Source organism: Oculina patagonica, chromosome 5, assembly GCF_052425735.1.
Source record: "Oculina patagonica isolate OP01 chromosome 5, crgOcupat, whole genome shotgun sequence".
NCBI lineage: Eukaryota > Metazoa > Cnidaria > Anthozoa > Scleractinia > Oculinidae > Oculina > Oculina patagonica.
Genome location: NC_135762.1, coordinates 17303097 through 17321933, shown reverse-complemented (window position 1 = coordinate 17321933; position 18837 = coordinate 17303097). Strand labels below are relative to the sequence as shown.

General features: G+C 37.6%; 1 protein-coding gene across 1 annotated transcript; it reads right to left on the bottom strand.

Moving 5' to 3' along the window:
• Nucleotides 1-540: 540 nt before the first annotated feature.
• Nucleotides 541-18674, bottom strand: LOC144653046 (serine/threonine-protein kinase A-Raf-like). Its single transcript, XM_078512959.1, has 19 exons — nucleotides 18553-18674; nucleotides 18244-18345; nucleotides 16695-16943; nucleotides 15582-15685; nucleotides 14591-14642; nucleotides 12903-12959; nucleotides 11957-12024; nucleotides 10969-11046; nucleotides 9353-9503; nucleotides 8208-8265; nucleotides 7535-7740; nucleotides 6956-7073; nucleotides 5953-6037; nucleotides 5230-5406; nucleotides 5031-5077; nucleotides 4122-4246; nucleotides 3269-3400; nucleotides 2764-2898; nucleotides 541-2400 (listed from the first exon to the last, which is right to left on the bottom strand). Exons 1-19 carry the CDS (start codon nucleotides 18625-18627, stop codon nucleotides 2212-2214), a joined length of 2208 nt encoding a protein of 735 aa, XP_078369085.1. The 5' UTR covers nucleotides 18628-18674; the 3' UTR covers nucleotides 541-2211.
• Between the last annotated feature and the right edge of the window lie 163 nt (nucleotides 18675-18837).

Here is an 18837-nt window from a genome sequence, read left to right as displayed (position 1 = left end):
CTACTTAGAAGAAAAAATCCATCCTGTTCAAGACGACTTAAAACCACACTGTTCAGGAGAGTATCCCTCGCTCCCCCCCGGGACAATGAGAGAGAGAGAGCTACTATTCACCAGGCTTTACTGACTTTACTCCCAAACGTGAGAGAGCAGGTACCACGACACATCAAGTATTGACTGCTTTACAGATACACTATGGTGGAACAGGCTAACTCGGGAAGGAGTGATTATTCAGTTGGGGATTTTGAATGGAAATATTGACCGGGACTGACATTTTTCTCACAGAAGTTATTCAAAGTGCTTGCAATCCGCCTAGCTGTCTGTTTTACTGGCGCGGTTTGTTCTTCGCCGCTATTTTGCCACCGTGCTAAAACGAACAGACAGCCCCCTCCCCCCTACACACACAATATAAAAAGTTTTAAGTTCGTTGATCTCCCTCCCAGTCTTCCATCTTTCGTCCTTTGCGTATCCCATGGAGAAGACTAGGAACGAATCAGCTGACACATTCTCAAGACAGTTAAAAAAACACAACCAAAGCAGACACATGATCTCAACTTTATATACCTCCATGCTACTGCATCATTTACAGTGTCGTTAAATATTTAAAATATACAATTTTATAAGTTAAGAGATGATACTTTCAATCTCGCGCAATTTCATTTAAAAGCCTCATCTGCACAATTTTACACAAATATGATGTTGCATTAAAATAAAGGGATTTATTTACTCGCAAGTCCCCCCGCTCCTAACTCACTTGCGTTTAAAACCACGACTGAAAGAAATTTTTATCTGGGGAAGTCGTTGATTTTCGCACACATTGCGTGCCTATGTTGAGCAGTGGGCTTTACGTTACTAATACTTAACTGGTCAATGCACAACATTTGCTTGAAAAGGCTGTGCTTCAAAGTCACATTTACACTATAAAATAACATGCAATGATATTAAAGTCTAGAAAAATCCGTCCCGAAACAAATACACGAAATACTGACATGTGAACGTCGAATACAAAATATCAAATACACAAACGCCACGAATAGAACATTACAACACGGTATCTTCTGTCGCCTGTTCAAACAAACATGTATGTTTGCGGCTATTTTTTTTTTTTGCTTTGTACACTGTTAATTGTTTTTCAACTGTAGCATCTCCTTCGCAAAGGCGGCCAGCACGTGCTACTGAAGGCGATTCTACTTAAACCTCTAAATGATTTATTAAAATTGTTGAAAATCGAAAAGGAAATTCTTGGCAGCGCGAAAGAAATACGAAAAACCAAAACTGGAAAATATTTAATTCCGATTAGAGACAAAGGTGATTTCTTCAAGTTAAGTTGCTTTCAACTAAAGAAGACAACCAAGAATTGACACGATAGCGCAACTAACTCACGTAAATAAATTTGTCCATTTTCTTTTTTCTTTCTTTTTATACAAAATGAGCCAAATGCTTCACGCCCCTGATAAAAGGGCTGCAGCAAGCAAATTTATCTATTTATTATTTTACACTGCACTCCATTTCGGTTTTATACGGGTTTTCAGTTTTCTTTTTTTTTTCCCATTTTGGCGTTAATTATTGCTGATATCGCCAGTAAGCCCAGCACTAAAAAGGCTAAAAATTCTGACACAATAAAAAAGTTGAAACTCTTGACGTATTTACGTTCCTCAGGATTTCAACACGTATGACAAGAATGAACATCTTTTGGCACGCTCTAAAATAAATTAAATCCCCAGCGTGCATTTTATGGTGCTAGGTCTGTTGCCTAAAAGTGTCCAAATGTTTTATACTTCAATTCTTATGGATGGACGTCCCTTCTTTTCTGTCATTGTCCATTGCGACAGATTTGTTCACTGGGCATCGCATGCAAGCACGTAGTTTACTTTCTCTTTGTAGAACGTTTGCGTGAAGGCTACGCATGGCCATCAGGTCTGTCCCTTTCTATTTATGACTCCGCATAAGTTCATAGTAAAAGGCCTGTCTCTTGAGCGTAGCAACAGGAATCCACTGCTGATTTCAAGCATGTTTTTGTTCTCTCAAGTTAAGAAGTTGAGGTTCTTTCCGACCTTTCATTCTTCTTAGTATTTCAAACTATCAAAACTTCGAACACGCTGCATTGGGTGACTATCACTGATGAGTGTCACATGTACCCTTGCGTGACGGATACAGCCTCTTGGCGCTTCCAACCCGTGACCGAGAGATGATGCAAACTGGCAATGTTGTCATTTAATATCCAGCTACTGCAGTGAAAAACGGTTGATAAGCACCAAAAGGACTGATAGGCGTCTCGGGCGGAGCACCGAAGAATCCAATCTCTGACATATTCTTACCCGCACGATTTAACGAGCAGGGTTCGGATGCACTTCGGTTAATCTTCGGCATTGATCGAATGAGAGACTCCAAGATTGCAAGAACCTATAAAAAAGAAAAGATTAGAATCAACAAGCAAGTAAAATCGCGGGAGCAACTACAGAATGCAGGGCCACTTTTGAATGCGGTGTACTCTGGTGGCTCGTTTGGCTCGGCTGTACAGTGCATGTTAGAATTGTATTATGTATTGTCAGAAACCTGGTATTGTATTATGCTTTATTGCATTGTGCGCTAAGTCCCCCATGAACAAACAAATATTGTTAATAAACCTCCAATCCCAGTCAACAGCCTCGCATGGTTCCTTCTAAACTCTGGACTAAAAGTAGACCGAAAAACTCCAGAAAACTATCACGGCTGTCTTCATGTGTGTTTATTCTACGATTATAAATTAAATAAAACTTAACAGACCTGTGTGAAGAGAGGACGTTCATCTCTGTTGAACTTGATACAATCTATCAAAAGTTTCTTGAAACTCTTGGGTATGTCGGACCGGACTTTGCTCAGGTCAGGCTTCAGATAGCCTCGACCGACCATGTACAGAATCTGTAGAGAAAAAAACAAAACAAAGTAAAGAATAAGCCAACAAAAGCAACATGCCACCCTGAAGCACTGTTCAGGTATCAAAGAATAACGACGCTTGTCGTGGACTTTGTTAGCAGCATTAATAGTAGTGACGCTGTTGCGTGCTTTCCAAAGAAAAACGCGCGCTCTGTCGCTGTCACGTGCTTGCCAAAGAAAGCGGGTGGTTTTTCGCTGCCATGTGCATTGTGAAAAAAAAAAACATCGCGCTGTTACGTGCATCAACAAAGACCCGCCGGTCTGTCGCTGTCATGTCATTGTCAAAGGACACGCGCGCTTTATCGTTTTCATGTCTTGCGGTGCCTAAAACAGCGTTAGATAACAAAAAATGTACCTGGTCTTTATTGCCCACGTGGGGGTAAGGCAACGAACTTGTAAGCAACTCGTAAAGCACAATTCCATAAGCGTAAATATCAGAGTGGAATGAGTAAGGATTAGGGTCCTTCATTCGAACTACCTCAGGCGCCTGTTAAAAATGAACAACAACAAGTCATAGTCAATTTCTCTAGACAAATTTTTCAATAGCTTGAAAACAAATAACCAGCTAGGACTTTTCTAAAGTCTGGCTTTTAGGCGATGACGTCATCGCTTAATGCCATCAGGCGAGTGCACTGGACCTTTTAGTCGGTTGCGCGCGATCGACCGATCAGTAGAACCGAATAGGACTGAGAACTAACTATAGAAACAAACGTTGCGTGAACAGAAATCAAGTATAACGCAACAAGAAATCGCCGCGTAGAACTCAAAGCAAAATACTCCCAGGCAGTTAGAAAGGGCTAATACAAAGTACAAACGCAAGAGACAAATTATATTTGATGAGTCCTATTTGATTTAGTCAAAGTAATCTTCACATTCCATTCTTACTTTCAAGACAGCGTTTGACTTTGTATCGTTTATCGTATATCGGATGTCACGCTACAATATAACGCAACTTTTGCTGAACAATCATTCATCACAGAATTTGTCAGCTACTTATATTAACGTTAATCTTTTTGACAAATTTCCTGAAAGAGAAGACCCCCTGCTTTTGCATGCATTGCATGCCGCCTATTACAAAAGACCAACACCCACATCGGATCACAAAATTCAGAAGGATTGCTTGGGCGTTAGTCACCGTGGGGAGGCGTTGCACCGAAGTAAAGACCAAAGATGCACATGCAAGAACTAAGACCAAGCTGAAAACTTACCATCCACAGTATGGAGCCAGAAGGTTGCTCAAAAATCTGATTTCCATGACCACTCCACCGTGATTTAATGGTCGCCAAACCGAAATCACCTACTTTTACTGTCAAGTCCTCCTGGAGAAAAATGTCTAAAACAAAGCTAAGGACAGCAAACAAAACAGCTGAAACGTATTCCAAGTGCAAAGACGCGGCTCAACTGAAGCCAATGCCAGTTAGTTATAAGAAATAGGTGGTAAATCAAGTTTGTCCAGATGACTTTTTTTCTTCGTCACCTGATCACTTATGGAAATTAAGGGGGCAGTGTCACCATGCTTTAGTGCTACTTGAAAATACAATGAAGGTGTCGGTATTAATTGCGGGAAATCCACTTTTAGTGGCCTGGCCTTTCTAAGACGCTCTGTGCTAGTTATAAAAATTGTTAAAAGGTGGTTTGCCTACGGACGGATAGGAAAGAACTGGCCTAAAACTTGAAAAAGTCGGGCCGACGTTTTCAAGTTTGTCAGTGTTATTTGGAAGAAAATCACTTAAAAACCATTGATTACGGTTTACCCACATCTTGGAGAATGAATTTATGTTAATCAGTGAATGCGCCTTCATAATTCTAGAATAGATTACACAAAAACTTAGAAGGCTTCTCGTGATACTGTCTCTTAAATGATGTCTTGCATGAACTGAATTTTACTTTTGACTGTATGAAACATTGTGAAAGAGATACCATCTCATTATGTTTCACTCACTCACTCGCCGTTAGATAAGGTCAGGTTAGAACTTTAAAGAAACAGTGAATCTTAACTCTAATCTGTCACTACTAACTTGTATGGGGATGATACATACACCTAGGCCCAGTTGTTGAAAGGCTGGATTAACATCAATACTCAACATAGCTCTAAATGCCTTAACACTAAAGGATACTGTTTGACTTGAGATCTCTGTGGATTATGGACTTTGCGTGCAGATAACTGTTAACGAAAAAAGAAAGCAATTAGAGAATACTTTAAATAATACAAATACAAACATGACATAAAATTTACATTTTCTGGTAGGATCAAAATCACAAATGTATCTGTGTAAGAGAAGACTGGAATACAGAACAGTGCAAATGATCTCTTACTCCATTCCCTGTGCTGTTTGTCTAGCGATGTCCAACAGTTGTAGAACCTCGAATTTGCTTTCTGCCACATGAAGATGACGATATAGACTGGAGCCTTCACACCACTGCGTCACTATCGCGAGTTCTGGTTTAGCCATGCAGCCCATAAATAAAAGGATGTTCACATGGCGGGTTTTCCTAACAGAAAATGCAGAAAATGTGATGAGAACGTTATTCAGAAAGAGGAAAGATTAACGATCAAAGAAGCAAAAAAAAAAAATCTTCACAATGGGCATTTCACTTATTTTACATCACTTATACATGTATAATTATACACCTTTTTTGGGGAGGCATGGTGGCCTTATGGTTAGCATGCTGGACTCCAGATCAAGCGCTCTGAGCTAGAGCCCTGGCTAGGGTCACTGAATTGTGCTCTTGGGCAAGACACTTTACTCTCGTAGTGCCTCTCTCCATCAAGGTGCGTAAATGGGTACCAGTGAATTTAATGCTGGGGTTATATAACCCTACAATGGACTATATGAAGCATCCCATCCAGGGGGAGTAGATATACTCCTAGTCGTGATCACTGAATGCTTCAGAAACCAGGATAAGTTCCAAAATAGGTCACACTGGTCCTCTGCAGACCTCATCTTAGCTATACATCTTTTCTTATGGCAATACACAAATGTATTGTGAGTACTGCTACACACAAAATGTTTTCACAGTGCACGGCTTTGCACTCACCTTAAAACAGCTACTTCATTCTTAAACCCCTGCAACTGTTGAGGGTTTGGTTCTGTAACATTTAATGTTTTGATCGCCACAGCACCTAAAGAATCAAAAATAACATTGTGGTTACCTATAGCGTTGCATATAGATTTCTTAAATAATCCACCTCTAGTGATGTGGGCCACTTTAACCTGTGTGCCGTCACTACCAGCACATCCTTACAGTTAAGTCTCAAGCAATCTCAGGGCTTGAGACTAATGGTAGGCAACTAGCCACAGGCTAGTAGAACTAATGTAGTTTTGGCTAGTAGATTTTGGGCTTTCATTAGCCAAAATGGCTAGTGGAGATTTCAGGAAGTTTTGTGAAAAGAAACCGGAAATTGAAATCGATTCTGAGAGAACAGAACTAACAAGTACACTGTTTAAAACATATATCAAAGAATATGGGCAAGCTAAAATTATGGAAAAACGAACAAACAATTTTTTTGGACTTTTCTGGTGACAAAAGCGACGAGTGAAAGAAAACTGTTTCTGGCAGTTATTAGTTGCCTGGGAAATCAAGCATAATGGGTGATCAGGTAAGGTTGTATGAACAACGAAGAAGAGAGGCCACCAAGGGAAACACTTTCAAAAAAACGTTCATGTACACATATTAAGATGAGGTTCCGACAAATATCTGAGATTTTTTGCAGTAGGTGGGAGCAAAAAAGCAAGGAAAAGACCTGATGAAGACAGCACTGTGCCTCCATCAAAATGCAAGACTTTCCGTGGGTTGCGTTTCAAGATGGCACAATGTTCTTTTGTTTGTGAAGGAAAACCATTTTTTGTCCGATTTGTCATCAGCCTTTGGCTCAGGTTGCTTGGTAAAAAAAGAAAAGAAAAAACCATGATTGAAATTAAAGTTCTGGCGAGTAGAAAATTGGTTTTGGCTAGTGAAATCAAAGGTGTCATTAGCCACTAAGCTAGTTAGCAAAAACGTCAGTCTCGAGCCCTGTTATCTGCTTTAGAATCATCCATACCATGCCATGTCCCTCTGTACACTGTTCCATAAGACCCTGAACCTATCCGTGGGCCACGATGTACTTCTCCTTCAGGGATTTCCCAGTCGTCTGTAGAGTTGGTTCGCATGCGCTGCATCTAAAGTAAAACAGTTATGTCATAAGACTAACATGAAAAAAATTCCACGATCATGAACCTGAAAGAAACTTCATAGTTTTGCGCTATGTTGCGCTGTGATTAAACGCTATAGATCCCTGCTCTTCATTTGCACAAGGACAGTTTTTCCTTCTTTTAAACTTTTTCAATGAGAGCATAAACAAGAGACATCATTTGTCAAGGTAGCTTTCAGTTTACCTCACTGAACACATTAAACTCACACTACAGTAACTGTAAAGGGGTTTGTTTACAAATAGAGTTAGTGTAGAAAAACCGAAAGCAAGCAGAGAAATCTGCAAAAATATCATGAGAAATCTGAAGTTTGATTTGCAGTAAAAACAAAAATTCCAGATGAAGGAGAATTTACCAAAAGTGAGAATCGCCACTGACTTGCAGAAAAGTAAACCTTGACTGTTAAGAGGACATTAATGTCAGAAACTCACCGATTTCTTGGGTTTGTGTGGACTGGAGGGTGCATCACCCATTACAGTGCCATTTGGTACAGACGTTGCATGAGGGTGTTCTATTTTGTTGGAGTGGACACTATTTGGCATAAGAGTGTTCTTGTCAAACAATCTTGGGTTGGCAGCACCAACACTTGATGTCCGACTGTGCCTCCTCCGGCTCAGCAGCTTACTTGATTCAACAGCTGTAAAAATGTAAAACAGTGCTATTATTATTATGTGTACACATAAATTTTAAAAAAATGAAAACAGTATTATAAAATCAATTATTTAAGTTAACTGATACACAAATAAAAAACTATCTGTACGGCACAGGTAGTGAACACTACATTAAACGCAACATATACACCTATTCTAGAATTATATATTCAAAGCCACTTTCCTGATCAAAATACAACTCTAAAATACTTTTTCAAGCAGGGCAAAGGATTTCAAGCAGAAACAAGGGACTTCCCCCGTAAAACCTCAAAGCAGCACAAAATCATCCTTTGTAAACCCTTGCCAACATTTTTTGTGTGTGAATGCATGTGTAGAATCCAACAGACATAGACAAAGCAAACTATGTACAGTGCAGAGGTGTGACTCATCATTCAGTTCTATCTGTCTGCACACATATGGAATGCACAACAGAGATGTGCTGCAGCATTTTCACCTGATACTGTAGGGGTACTCTCCTTGCCAAACGTGGGAACAAAAGGCTCCAATCGTTCCTATGAACAAAATCGTAATAAATTAATTGTCTGCTGTCAATGGCACTAAAACTTCAAAGAAAACTTAACTTAGAATAGAGCGATCTTTGCTGATGTCATTGTTTACATTTTGTGTCATTAGCATACAACTTTGCATAAAGAAGACATCACGCTATAATATTATACAAAGTGACTCCAGTCATTTAAAGAGCTTGTGAAACGTAATTATCGGCAAAATTTGCAGCTCTTTGGGTTCAATTATCAAGGATATAAAAAAAAATTCTGGGTGGCAAAACTGAGCACTAATAAGCCCAAACATTCTTTGTAAAATAAAAAGTTTTCAAATCTTGCGTCACAGAAAAAGTACAATGTATTTAATGCGTCGGGCTCAAATTTATAGCAAAAGTTAGTCCTACCATGTACTTTCGATATTCAGAATTGAACTTTTTGTAGCTTGATCCGAAAGTGAAGCGCTTATGCTAATAAGGCAAATATTGTAAACAAAGATTCCCCTAGATAAGCAAAAGTTCAACCTGAACTCTTCAAGTTTGAACTCCTGTAATTCAAATAACACACTCCCTCCAAAACATGCTCAAGCTATTAAAAAGAATATCAGAAGATTTTACACAAATCATGCCTACTTACATTACACCCTAACACAGCAAATGTATTAATTCTCACATTTAACTACCAGGGTAAACAGTCTAGATGAAGTGTATGTGTTATAGATTGAAATGAATTCAAGGTCAAAATGATTTCTAGCTAGTTTGATTTGAGTTTTCTTTGTTTAAGGTTTATGTTTATAAATCTGGAACAAAGAACAATGCACGTACACGTCTAGCCTGCGAGCAGGCTCTCTATTCAGGGGCAACGTGAATTGAACTCCTCGAGCGCCGAAGGGGCGATCCTGCAAGTGAGCGCCGGCTCGCGCCTCCAGCACTCGCAGGATTGCGCCTTTGGCACTCAAAGAGTTCAATTTGCCCAATCCACGTTGCCCCTGAATAGAGAGCCTGCTCGCAGGCTAGTACACATCTTAACAAGCTCCTGAACTCTTCTGTGTAACGTGGGTAAATAAATTTTACATTAACATTGATAAGCAGACACATACCAAAGGAGCATTTCCACTAATGATTCTACTTCTAAAAACATTGGGTTCAGACACTGAGCGTTCCCTCGTACTGGAGAAAGAGTCCTCTCCCAAATTGTGCAAGCTTGGATCTTCCGCAGCAAATAAATCAATCAACTGATCCGAAAGTAACCTTAAAAAGGCAAAACATAAAAACAGAAATTAACCAATGATTGTCCAGTGTAGCTAATAATATTATATAGACATACCCGGTTTTATTTACAAATTTGTCATTTTCCATAACTAGATTGAATAGAAGTGATTTCTGAAGCAAATAACTCTCCATTATTTACCATGAATATGGTTTAACCATTGGGCAGTTGTGTGAATAGAATGTGAGGAATACTGTGTAGGTTAAAATTTGGTCAGAATTACATTTACGTTTGGCCCAAACAGAATTTTGAAAGACTTGTCTCCATACAGACTTGCATCAGTTGGCTAAACAGACTCACAAGTTGGCTCAAAAAGGTTTAAAGTGCTATAAAAAGATAATAAAACATTATTTAGTCCAAAAGTTAACTGATTGCTAATTGATCCAAAGCATCCTCTCTATCTTCAGATGCCAAGGAAGAAACATTCCTGTCACTGTCTGACAGTTACTGTAAGACAAAAGCAATACCCAAAATGGCCACCTAATAAAACATTCTAAGGCCATTGTCGTAATCAAGACAAAGGGGTTGTCCCTTATACATAATCAACTGATGATTTGTCCCAGTCTCCCAAAAAATCAGAACTTTTTTAGAGCTGAATGGAACAGTTAAAAACTGATTTTCCTTTTTTTCCTTTGGAAATCATTATTTTTTTTATCTTTTGATATAACGAGCTGGGCAAAGATTTCATGGGCTAATTAAGTCTGTAAGTCTGTATTTGAGTGATCTTTTTCTACATATAATATTACATATAAAAAATTACAGTGAAAAGATGAAATTATAATGAAACTAACAATTTCAACTTATTCCATTTTTCCAGAATTCTATACCAACACAAAAATATTTCTTCATCCCTAAACAAGAACAATCTACAATTATTTACTGCAACCATGCTCAAGCATTATTGCTATGTACATTCTCAGTTGCATTACAAGTTGGATTGGACAGATCCAGCCACAAAGTTCTTGCCGATGTTGGGAAGACATGAATTTCATCCAAATAATGGCAGCTATTAAAAAGGTTGTCCAAATTGTGGTCCCCTCTTCCCCTAACTCTAGCAAGAAGAGGGGGTGGGTGAGAGACAGCTGTGTCAAAAAATACTATACAAAAACAATGGCAAACTTCTACTGTAAAAAGGTTGGACTGTTCAAGCTGTCCCTTGTTCCCTTAATTCTGGCAAAAGTGGTGAGGGCAGGGGGCAGAGAGAACCTGATGTTTCAAAAAACAATTTATTTGTGAGGAAATGTTGAAACCAGTTAATTCATAGTATATATTGACTGCTGATAAACTAATTAATATTTAACAATACTAAAAAATAAAGACCATGAAAAAAACAACTCAACTGTACATTTGTACACATTCAAAATTCTGTAAATGCATTAAGGTCAATCAACATTGCAGTTCTAAACATTTAAATGCAACAAAGAACGGATAGAAAATAAAACTCACCCAAGAGCAGCTTGCTCACAAATAGCCGGAACCATTGCAGCACATCGTTGGTGAAATTTGTAACCACAATTCTGACATCTGCCAAAGAAAAATTGATCACAGACTTTGAAAGTGCCTTTAACTTGTAAATGCCATTAATATGGACACCAAAATAACAAACCTAAGAGTGTGTATCATATAGTAAGTCAAAGTAGGACCCCACTATATCAATCTTGCTAAACTAATAATAAACTACACGTACCCCTTTTTTCAAACAAAAAGTCAATTTCCCTTGGAATTGATCTTTTTTTTAGTGATTTACTGTAAAAATAACTAACTCTGACCTCTTGAATAGAAGTACTATTTTCCCAGTAGACAAGGACACCCAAATTTGTTTTAACCATCTTCACAGTGATAAAAAATGCCTCACATGGTACATTTCGCTGATGATGATGATGATGATGATGATGATGATAATGATGATGATGATAATGATGACGATAGCAATAACAATAATAGCTATAAAATTGGAGCTACAGTAATAATAAGGCAATTTGATTTTTGTATGTTGTAGAGTACCCTTTAGGCTTTATAGGTAATTTTACACTGTGACAAAATTAATGCTTCAAAATGAAGTAGTGCAAGTGATCAATATAGTTCTAAAAACTTTCAAGGTCAGACAATTTGTATTGATCTTGCCTAGAAACACATAACCCATATATTCACACAAAAAAATTAATTTTTTATCTTAACAAGTACACAAAAAATAGTCACAAACATTCCCTTGACAAGTTATCCACTGGATCCCTATGTTTGAATTTCAAACTAATTCACAGAATTGCATCTCCCAGTAATTACTTGCTTTAACATGTTTGTAAATTACTTTATATGAAATTGTGCAACAGGTATAAATTATGCACAGTTTATCAATGATACCTTGAGGGCAAGAGATTGTTGTACACAATTTGTACACACAATTTAACAAACTAATTATATTTAGTCTCTGTACCTGAATCCTAGTAACAAACGCTGTTTACAGCTGTCACATAATGGAAGAGTCAAAAATGTTTTTCTTGTCTGCAAAGAAAAGGATTTTAAAAACAGTCATTGTAGTCAGACTACTCAATTACACACATTTCATACAAAAGTACAAACTTGTCATAGTCTGGGGCAAGCATATTTAAGGGATATGGCTAACGAAAATTGTTCGAGCCAAATAAGAGAGTGGCCGTAAAAACAAGGTGTTCTCGTCAACTAAAAGATTGCAAAAGAATCTGCACAAACTTGTCTAAATTAGTCTTATCCAAATTATCAGCCATTAAAATATGTTTCAATTAGTGGAATCTTTGTCAAGCTTGCAAAAAATCTTCTTCAACCTCAGTTCTCAAACTTAAGTACAATGTACTAATTATGAACCTAGGGTGGTTATTTATCTTCCAATGGCTATACATATACTTTTAATTGACATCTTGGGGTATAGGTGACTTGTTAGTTGGCGAGCTAAACAAAACTCATGGAGGTATCTAAATTGTCAACTAATCAATATGTTTCTAATAGTCTTATTTTATATTAAGGTTTCTTTATTTAAAAACAAAATAGATTTTATTGGCCCGCTGTTGGTCTGATTAAAAATGAGTTCCACTGATTAAAGCTTCACTGTCAATACAGCAAGACCATTGCAAAAAAATCATTGTCCTAGAGACTTGCACTAAGCGAGTAAACACTTATTTTATGTCAAATTCCAGCAGAGATTTCAGAGACAAGAAATATCATTAATGTTTTAAGTACAAGATATATTAAACACAATCATTTTGGGCCAGTTAAAAGAGATCTGTTCGAGCCTTAGACCCACGAATATCACACCTATTTGTTGAAATATCCCAACTACAGAAAACTGATTTTAAGTAGAAATCAGAATGCAGTTAAATGAAATGCAAATAATATAATGAACTTACAAAACTGTGAGAATATTGGCCAGTAGTCGGAAGATCATCAATTCTCTCAACTGACAGCTGTTAACAACACAGATAATAAAGAATTTTATAAATCAGACATGCATTGTATGATTACACTCGTGGATTAGAATGAAAGCAATATCTTGGAATGTTCTACAATGTATTTTTATCATCATCACTGTGCCGTCCTTTCCGTATGGTGAATAGGGCCAGATGCATCGGATGTTTACCATTTACAAAACATCCCTGACCTGGAATTCCAGTTGGGATGGAAATGGAGTATGAAATTTTTTGGTTCATCCCACTGGAAAATTTCTGGGAGGAAAGACCTCCTGTTTTCCTGGTCAAGAAATTCTGAAAGAAAATTTGTGTTCCATTTATTGTTTTGCAGCTGTTGAACCAGTTCCAGAAAAATTTTTTTCCAGCCAAGCCAAATCTTGCCATTCAACCGAAAAGGCAGGTTTTTATTTAAGGGAAAGTTTCAAATCAAACACATTTTTCCCAAATAGATATTCCCAACCAAAATTTCAAGAATTTTTTGTTAATGGTAAACTACCATTATACAGTCAAACCTATATAAAGCAGTCTCCCTCCAGAAATGGCCAACTGACCACTCAATAGAGGCCAACTCCTTAACCTTTTCACTCCTGTTGGAAATACCTACCGGCATTTTTTGTAAAACGGTAACTATGGACCCAAAGAACACATACAATACACCATTTGAAAGGTACTGTTTGTGGTATGTCATAAATCGTGTATTAACAGACCTAGAGGAAGTCCCTGTTTCAATTTAAAAGCATCCAAAACAAAAAAATGCTGAAAAAAAATCTTATTCCTTCTATATTTTGGGTATACTTTTAAACCGCAGCTTAATCTGCAGAACTTAATATGTGGGTTTGTTGTCCTTAAAATTAAAAGTCAGAGGAAATAGTTGCAAAAGTTGTACTGGTGGTTTATCAGGTCTTGTTATTATAGGGGGGTATGAATTTGTGCTTAAATAATTAGACAGATCTGTCCAAGACCATTTTGCTGTCCAAATTTCACATAAATTGACCAAATATTGAGCATTTACTAGCCATCTTGTGTCAACTCTTGGGAGTGAGAGGGTTGATTAATGTGTTGAAAAATTAGCATGTAATTATATGACAAAAAATGAATTAGAATGCAAAATTATGTAACAACAACAGTACCCAAAATAATGATAATTGTAAAATTCATTAACTATTCATGAGGGTGCAAACCAATCCCAGCACAGTATTCAGATCACATGTACACAACTGTAAACCCCAATACAAATCAAACAAATTATACTATTAACTTTTGATACAAACTCCTGCTCAGCTAATTAGTATTCATTAACTTTTGATACAGATCTCTACTGATTCGCATAACGATACTTTGCATTCAATTTATTGTTTTCATTTCACAAGTAGAATAAAATATTCACGTCCGATCTGTATGGCCGTTTACAATGGCTCGCCTATCGGCTCGAATTGTAAATGCCCATACAGATCTCCCGCTCATATTTTATCTACTGCATAAAAGTACTTTAGAGGTTATTTTGACAGAATATGAAGAAATACAAAATTTCCCACTTTCTGGGAATTTATAGATTGAAATTGCCTGTTAATTATGATTGTCTGTGATTTTTTAGGGCTGAGTAGCTAACAAACTGTTGCATGTATTACCTCTTGTCCTTCCATGAATTCTGACAGTTCAGTGTCCCAACTGATAATTTCCCTAAAGTAGCAAAAAAATGTCATAAATTACAGCTTTTGAAGCATTGACCTACAGTTCAATTCAAAATCTGACTGACTTTGAGAGAACACAAGACTAATATCCTTTCATTTTCAGCCTTAAAAGAGAAAAAGGGATTCCAAGACAGCATTGCGAAAAAATTCACGACAGCAATCTTGACCATGAAACTTCAGGGCTAAAAAATACTTGAATTCCAGGTTCCCCTTCAGACAAGTACCTTGCCAGGGCAGTTGAATGCTTGTCGTAGTTTTGCCTTGCCCCTTGAATTGCCCATTGGGTAAGAATGAAAAGTTACTTGCACAGGAGGAAAATCTACTTGTCCCAGACAACCTGACGGCACTTTTTGAATTCTATAAAATTCTATGAGACTTATCTTTTTGAATGAAAAGAAATTATTATTCACCACCACTATTTCAAGAATTACTAGTTTCAGGCTAAGGTCAGTCTCATACCTCCAGTCTTCATTCCTTACTTCCAAGTTTGACAAAATGAGCGACTCTCAAAAGTTCTGTTGCAGGATTGATTTTGATTGGTGTTGAAAACAATAAAAATGGCCGGAAGAAATTTTTTGAGTCACATTTTTGAAAGCTAGGCATGTGCACTTCAACCGGAAGTCCAATATTTTTCGAACTTCCAATCAGAACTTTCCAGGGTCACTTATTTCCCAGCCACTGGTCAATGGGAACGGAGACCCTGGGTACAAGGTTGTACTGCCGTTTGAAAACAAATGATCATGTGGTGTCAAATTCTAGCTGTGTGGCACCCAACTCTGTTAAAAGGTCCACCTATCATAATGATTACAAGTTTAGTATGGCCGACATTTCAATCAAACAAAACTTTCCATGAGGAAGTGACTTGATGCAAATCTTTGGTACTGATAATATCAGTTAACCACATAAAATAATAAAATCTGCTAGTCACCTGGTATAAAAATCACATATGAGGCAAGTTTCTGGCGCCAAACCTCTTGTTCTCATTGGTTTATTTAGTGCCTCTCTCAAGGTCACATCTGGTCTGCACTTAACCTGATTGCAGAAAGTAAAGTTGCACACTGTTTATGCCAGAAAAAAGTAAAGAAGGCCGTAGTATACCTGCCAACTCTCACGCCTTGGGCGTAAGTCTCACGCCAACTCACGCTCACGAACCAATTTCTTACGCCTAATTGAAAAATGTGAGTTATTACAACCACAAACAACAAAAAAAGTAAACTCAAACCAATGTAAGAAACGAGAACGTCATCGGAATTCTTCGGACGTCTTTGGAAAACTTCAGACATTGTCGTATCGTCTTCGGAAATCCTGCCACACTCAGGATAAAAATCTCACGCCTTTGACCCAGAAAAAGTTGGCAGGTATACAGTAGTGCTTTCTTTTTTAATGGGGGAGGAGAGTAAGTTTAGAAGCCTGTTTTGTGTATATATGTTGTGGTTAAGTTTTATGCTTGGTACAATTTGGTATTTTCCTTTGTTACAGGGTATTGTAATATATATAATGAATATAAAACAAGAGAAAATTGGCCTGTTAAACTTTGAAAAGGTATTCAAAATAACTATAACTAGTCATGTTTGCTTTACAGACATGTTATGTGACTAGTTTAATTTGTTTCTACCCGAAAAAGTTTTGTCTTAGCCACAACTAAGCACAGACTGATGGAGACGTACTTCAACTGTGGAAAGCGCTATGGTATAATTGTTATTGCACTGGACTAAGGAACCAGCAGTCCAGCTACAAGTCCTAGCTGGGTTATTGTGTCATGTTCTTGTGTAACACTCCTTACTCCCACCCAGGTGTAGAAGTACTTGAACGTGGACTTTACATTGAAACTTCTCAGTACCAATCATCTCACTTTAAGTGTAAAGATTGGTTTCATGCCTCTTTAAAGTTAAATTTGATACCTATTTGGTTCATGTTTTTGCACCATTTGTTCATGCTTAAAAACAACTGTTGGTGTCAACCCAAGGCTTGTTTTCAGAAGTTCGCTGTACATTTTAAGACCATTCAAAACCTTCCAGAACTTACATACACCAATACTCACCACTGTGTACTGATGATTGGGGAGGTGGACTCTTATGTGAGCGCGGAGTGGAGGGGAGAATGGATGATCACTTCCAGTAAAGCTGCTTCTTGAACTTGGAATTGGTGATGTAGCACCAGAGGACGATGGAGTTGTACAAGGAGGGCTGGGCTCCGCAGACGATGTCGAACATGTTGCTGGTCTCCGTTCTAAGAGGAATCTCTCTCTATTTCTCAATTCAGTGAGTCTATTTTTCAAGTCCAGATATTCCTTTGGGTAGGAGATCAAATATGTCTTAATAATGGTCAAATGTAAAAACCCGGTAAAATGAACAAAACAACACAGCAGGGGACAGAAAATAGTAAACAACTGTCTGTGAGCCTTGGAAATTTGTGACTGGTGACCATAATGGCTCAGTTGCCAAACCTATAAAGCTCTGGTAAAACAAAAGCCATCAAGAGTAGAAACTGCATTTTAAAGAAAAAGAACTATGGATTTGTCTTGCACATTTATGCTCGCACGAGATCGACACTTAGACTGAACGACTGAAAGGAGAAGGGCTAATTAGCTTTCATCGCAACAATTAGCTTAACTTGGATGGTCGAATACACAACGAGTCCTTCGAAAACGGAATTCTATAGTACGTGATTTCCTTGTCACTAAAATATGGCAGAAACAAGAAACAGATAGTAAAGCGAACTAATAAAAATAAAAATAAAAAAATCTGGACGAAAATATATCGCATTATATTCAGCCCGAAAAACGTCAAAAACAATGCGAACAATACCAATTCACGATGAAATTCGGTAGGCACAGAAATAATACAGATTTTAGCTCTCATCGACTATTATCTGGCGATAAAAAAGTTACGATCGATCGACATTTATGGCCAGGATAAAACAGTAACCATTAAAATCAAAGTTAAAATGAACGTTCTGCGAAGCGCAATCAGAGCAAGATAGTGTTACTACAGACTATACAAACCAACAGTGCAGTACGAACGATCAAAGTGTTTTTACTCGAGCTGTATCAAATATTATGACATGCTTTTTGGAAAATATATGTGCAATCGACCTAACGGAAGTTTGTAATTTGAAAAACTTATCGCTCAACTAGTTTACAATACGTCAAAAAGCAGTGACTTCATTTCTTGTAAATTAAATAACCTTGCAAACCAGCACATCCATATTTTTACGTACTGAGCAAGGTCGACACAACCCATGCAATGGACAGAAAATGCGAATGAAAAAAAAAATAATAATAATAAAATCGGTGAATAATAGCATCGCATTTCAGACGAAAAAAATAAGAAAAATATCAAGCTTGAATTGATCGTTTGCGATTCGAATTTCTTGTGGCCGAGATTTCGATTCATATCCTAGCTGACAAATTTAAAGCAACAAAACGTTTTAATTTTAACTTAATATGCAAATACTCAAAAAGAAAAGAATTTTCAAAGATTAAAACCGTCGCCAGAGCTAGAAACATTTCGAGCAAGCCTTTGCTTTGCTTCTTTTGGATAATTTCCCAATCATTTTCTGCAAGAAAGCCAGTGAAAATTGTCACCCACCTCCAAGAAAATTGATGGTGGATGCTGCACATTTAAAAATTGTCCCTCTATCTTGTCCAGATTTTCCTTCGTAAGCTTGATCACCTGTTGTAAGCTGTTAACCTGCAAAGGAGTTGGAAAGGCCGAATGTGAGCAAGATTGCTTTCGTCGATTAACAATTAGCCATTTCCATATATGCACCACCAAAACAAAACAACACTTGCTCGCCAGCTCTGCACGAAAACCAGAATCAACCACAAACACAATCCAGACAGCCTCGCTAAAGCTTCGCAGTCGTCTTGGAAAGACTTAAAGCAGTTCGGAAATTACCTCCACCTCGTGGTTCGTGCAATTTTCTCCGAGATCTTCGAAAGCTAACGTGTGTTGAGAATCGACAACCGCCATGATTATTTCTTTTCAGGGAAAGATTTATGTCACGTGACAAGAATGTTCGAGTTTATACTCGACTCGACTTCGAAGGACTCTGGGAAGAGTTTTGGAGCGTAGTCGTGGTTACATTAGAGCTTGTTATTCATCTCAAGAAACATGTAATATGCCGAGAGCAGAAATGTCGGATCGCCCAATTAAACGTTTTGAATTATGGAAATGAAAAGC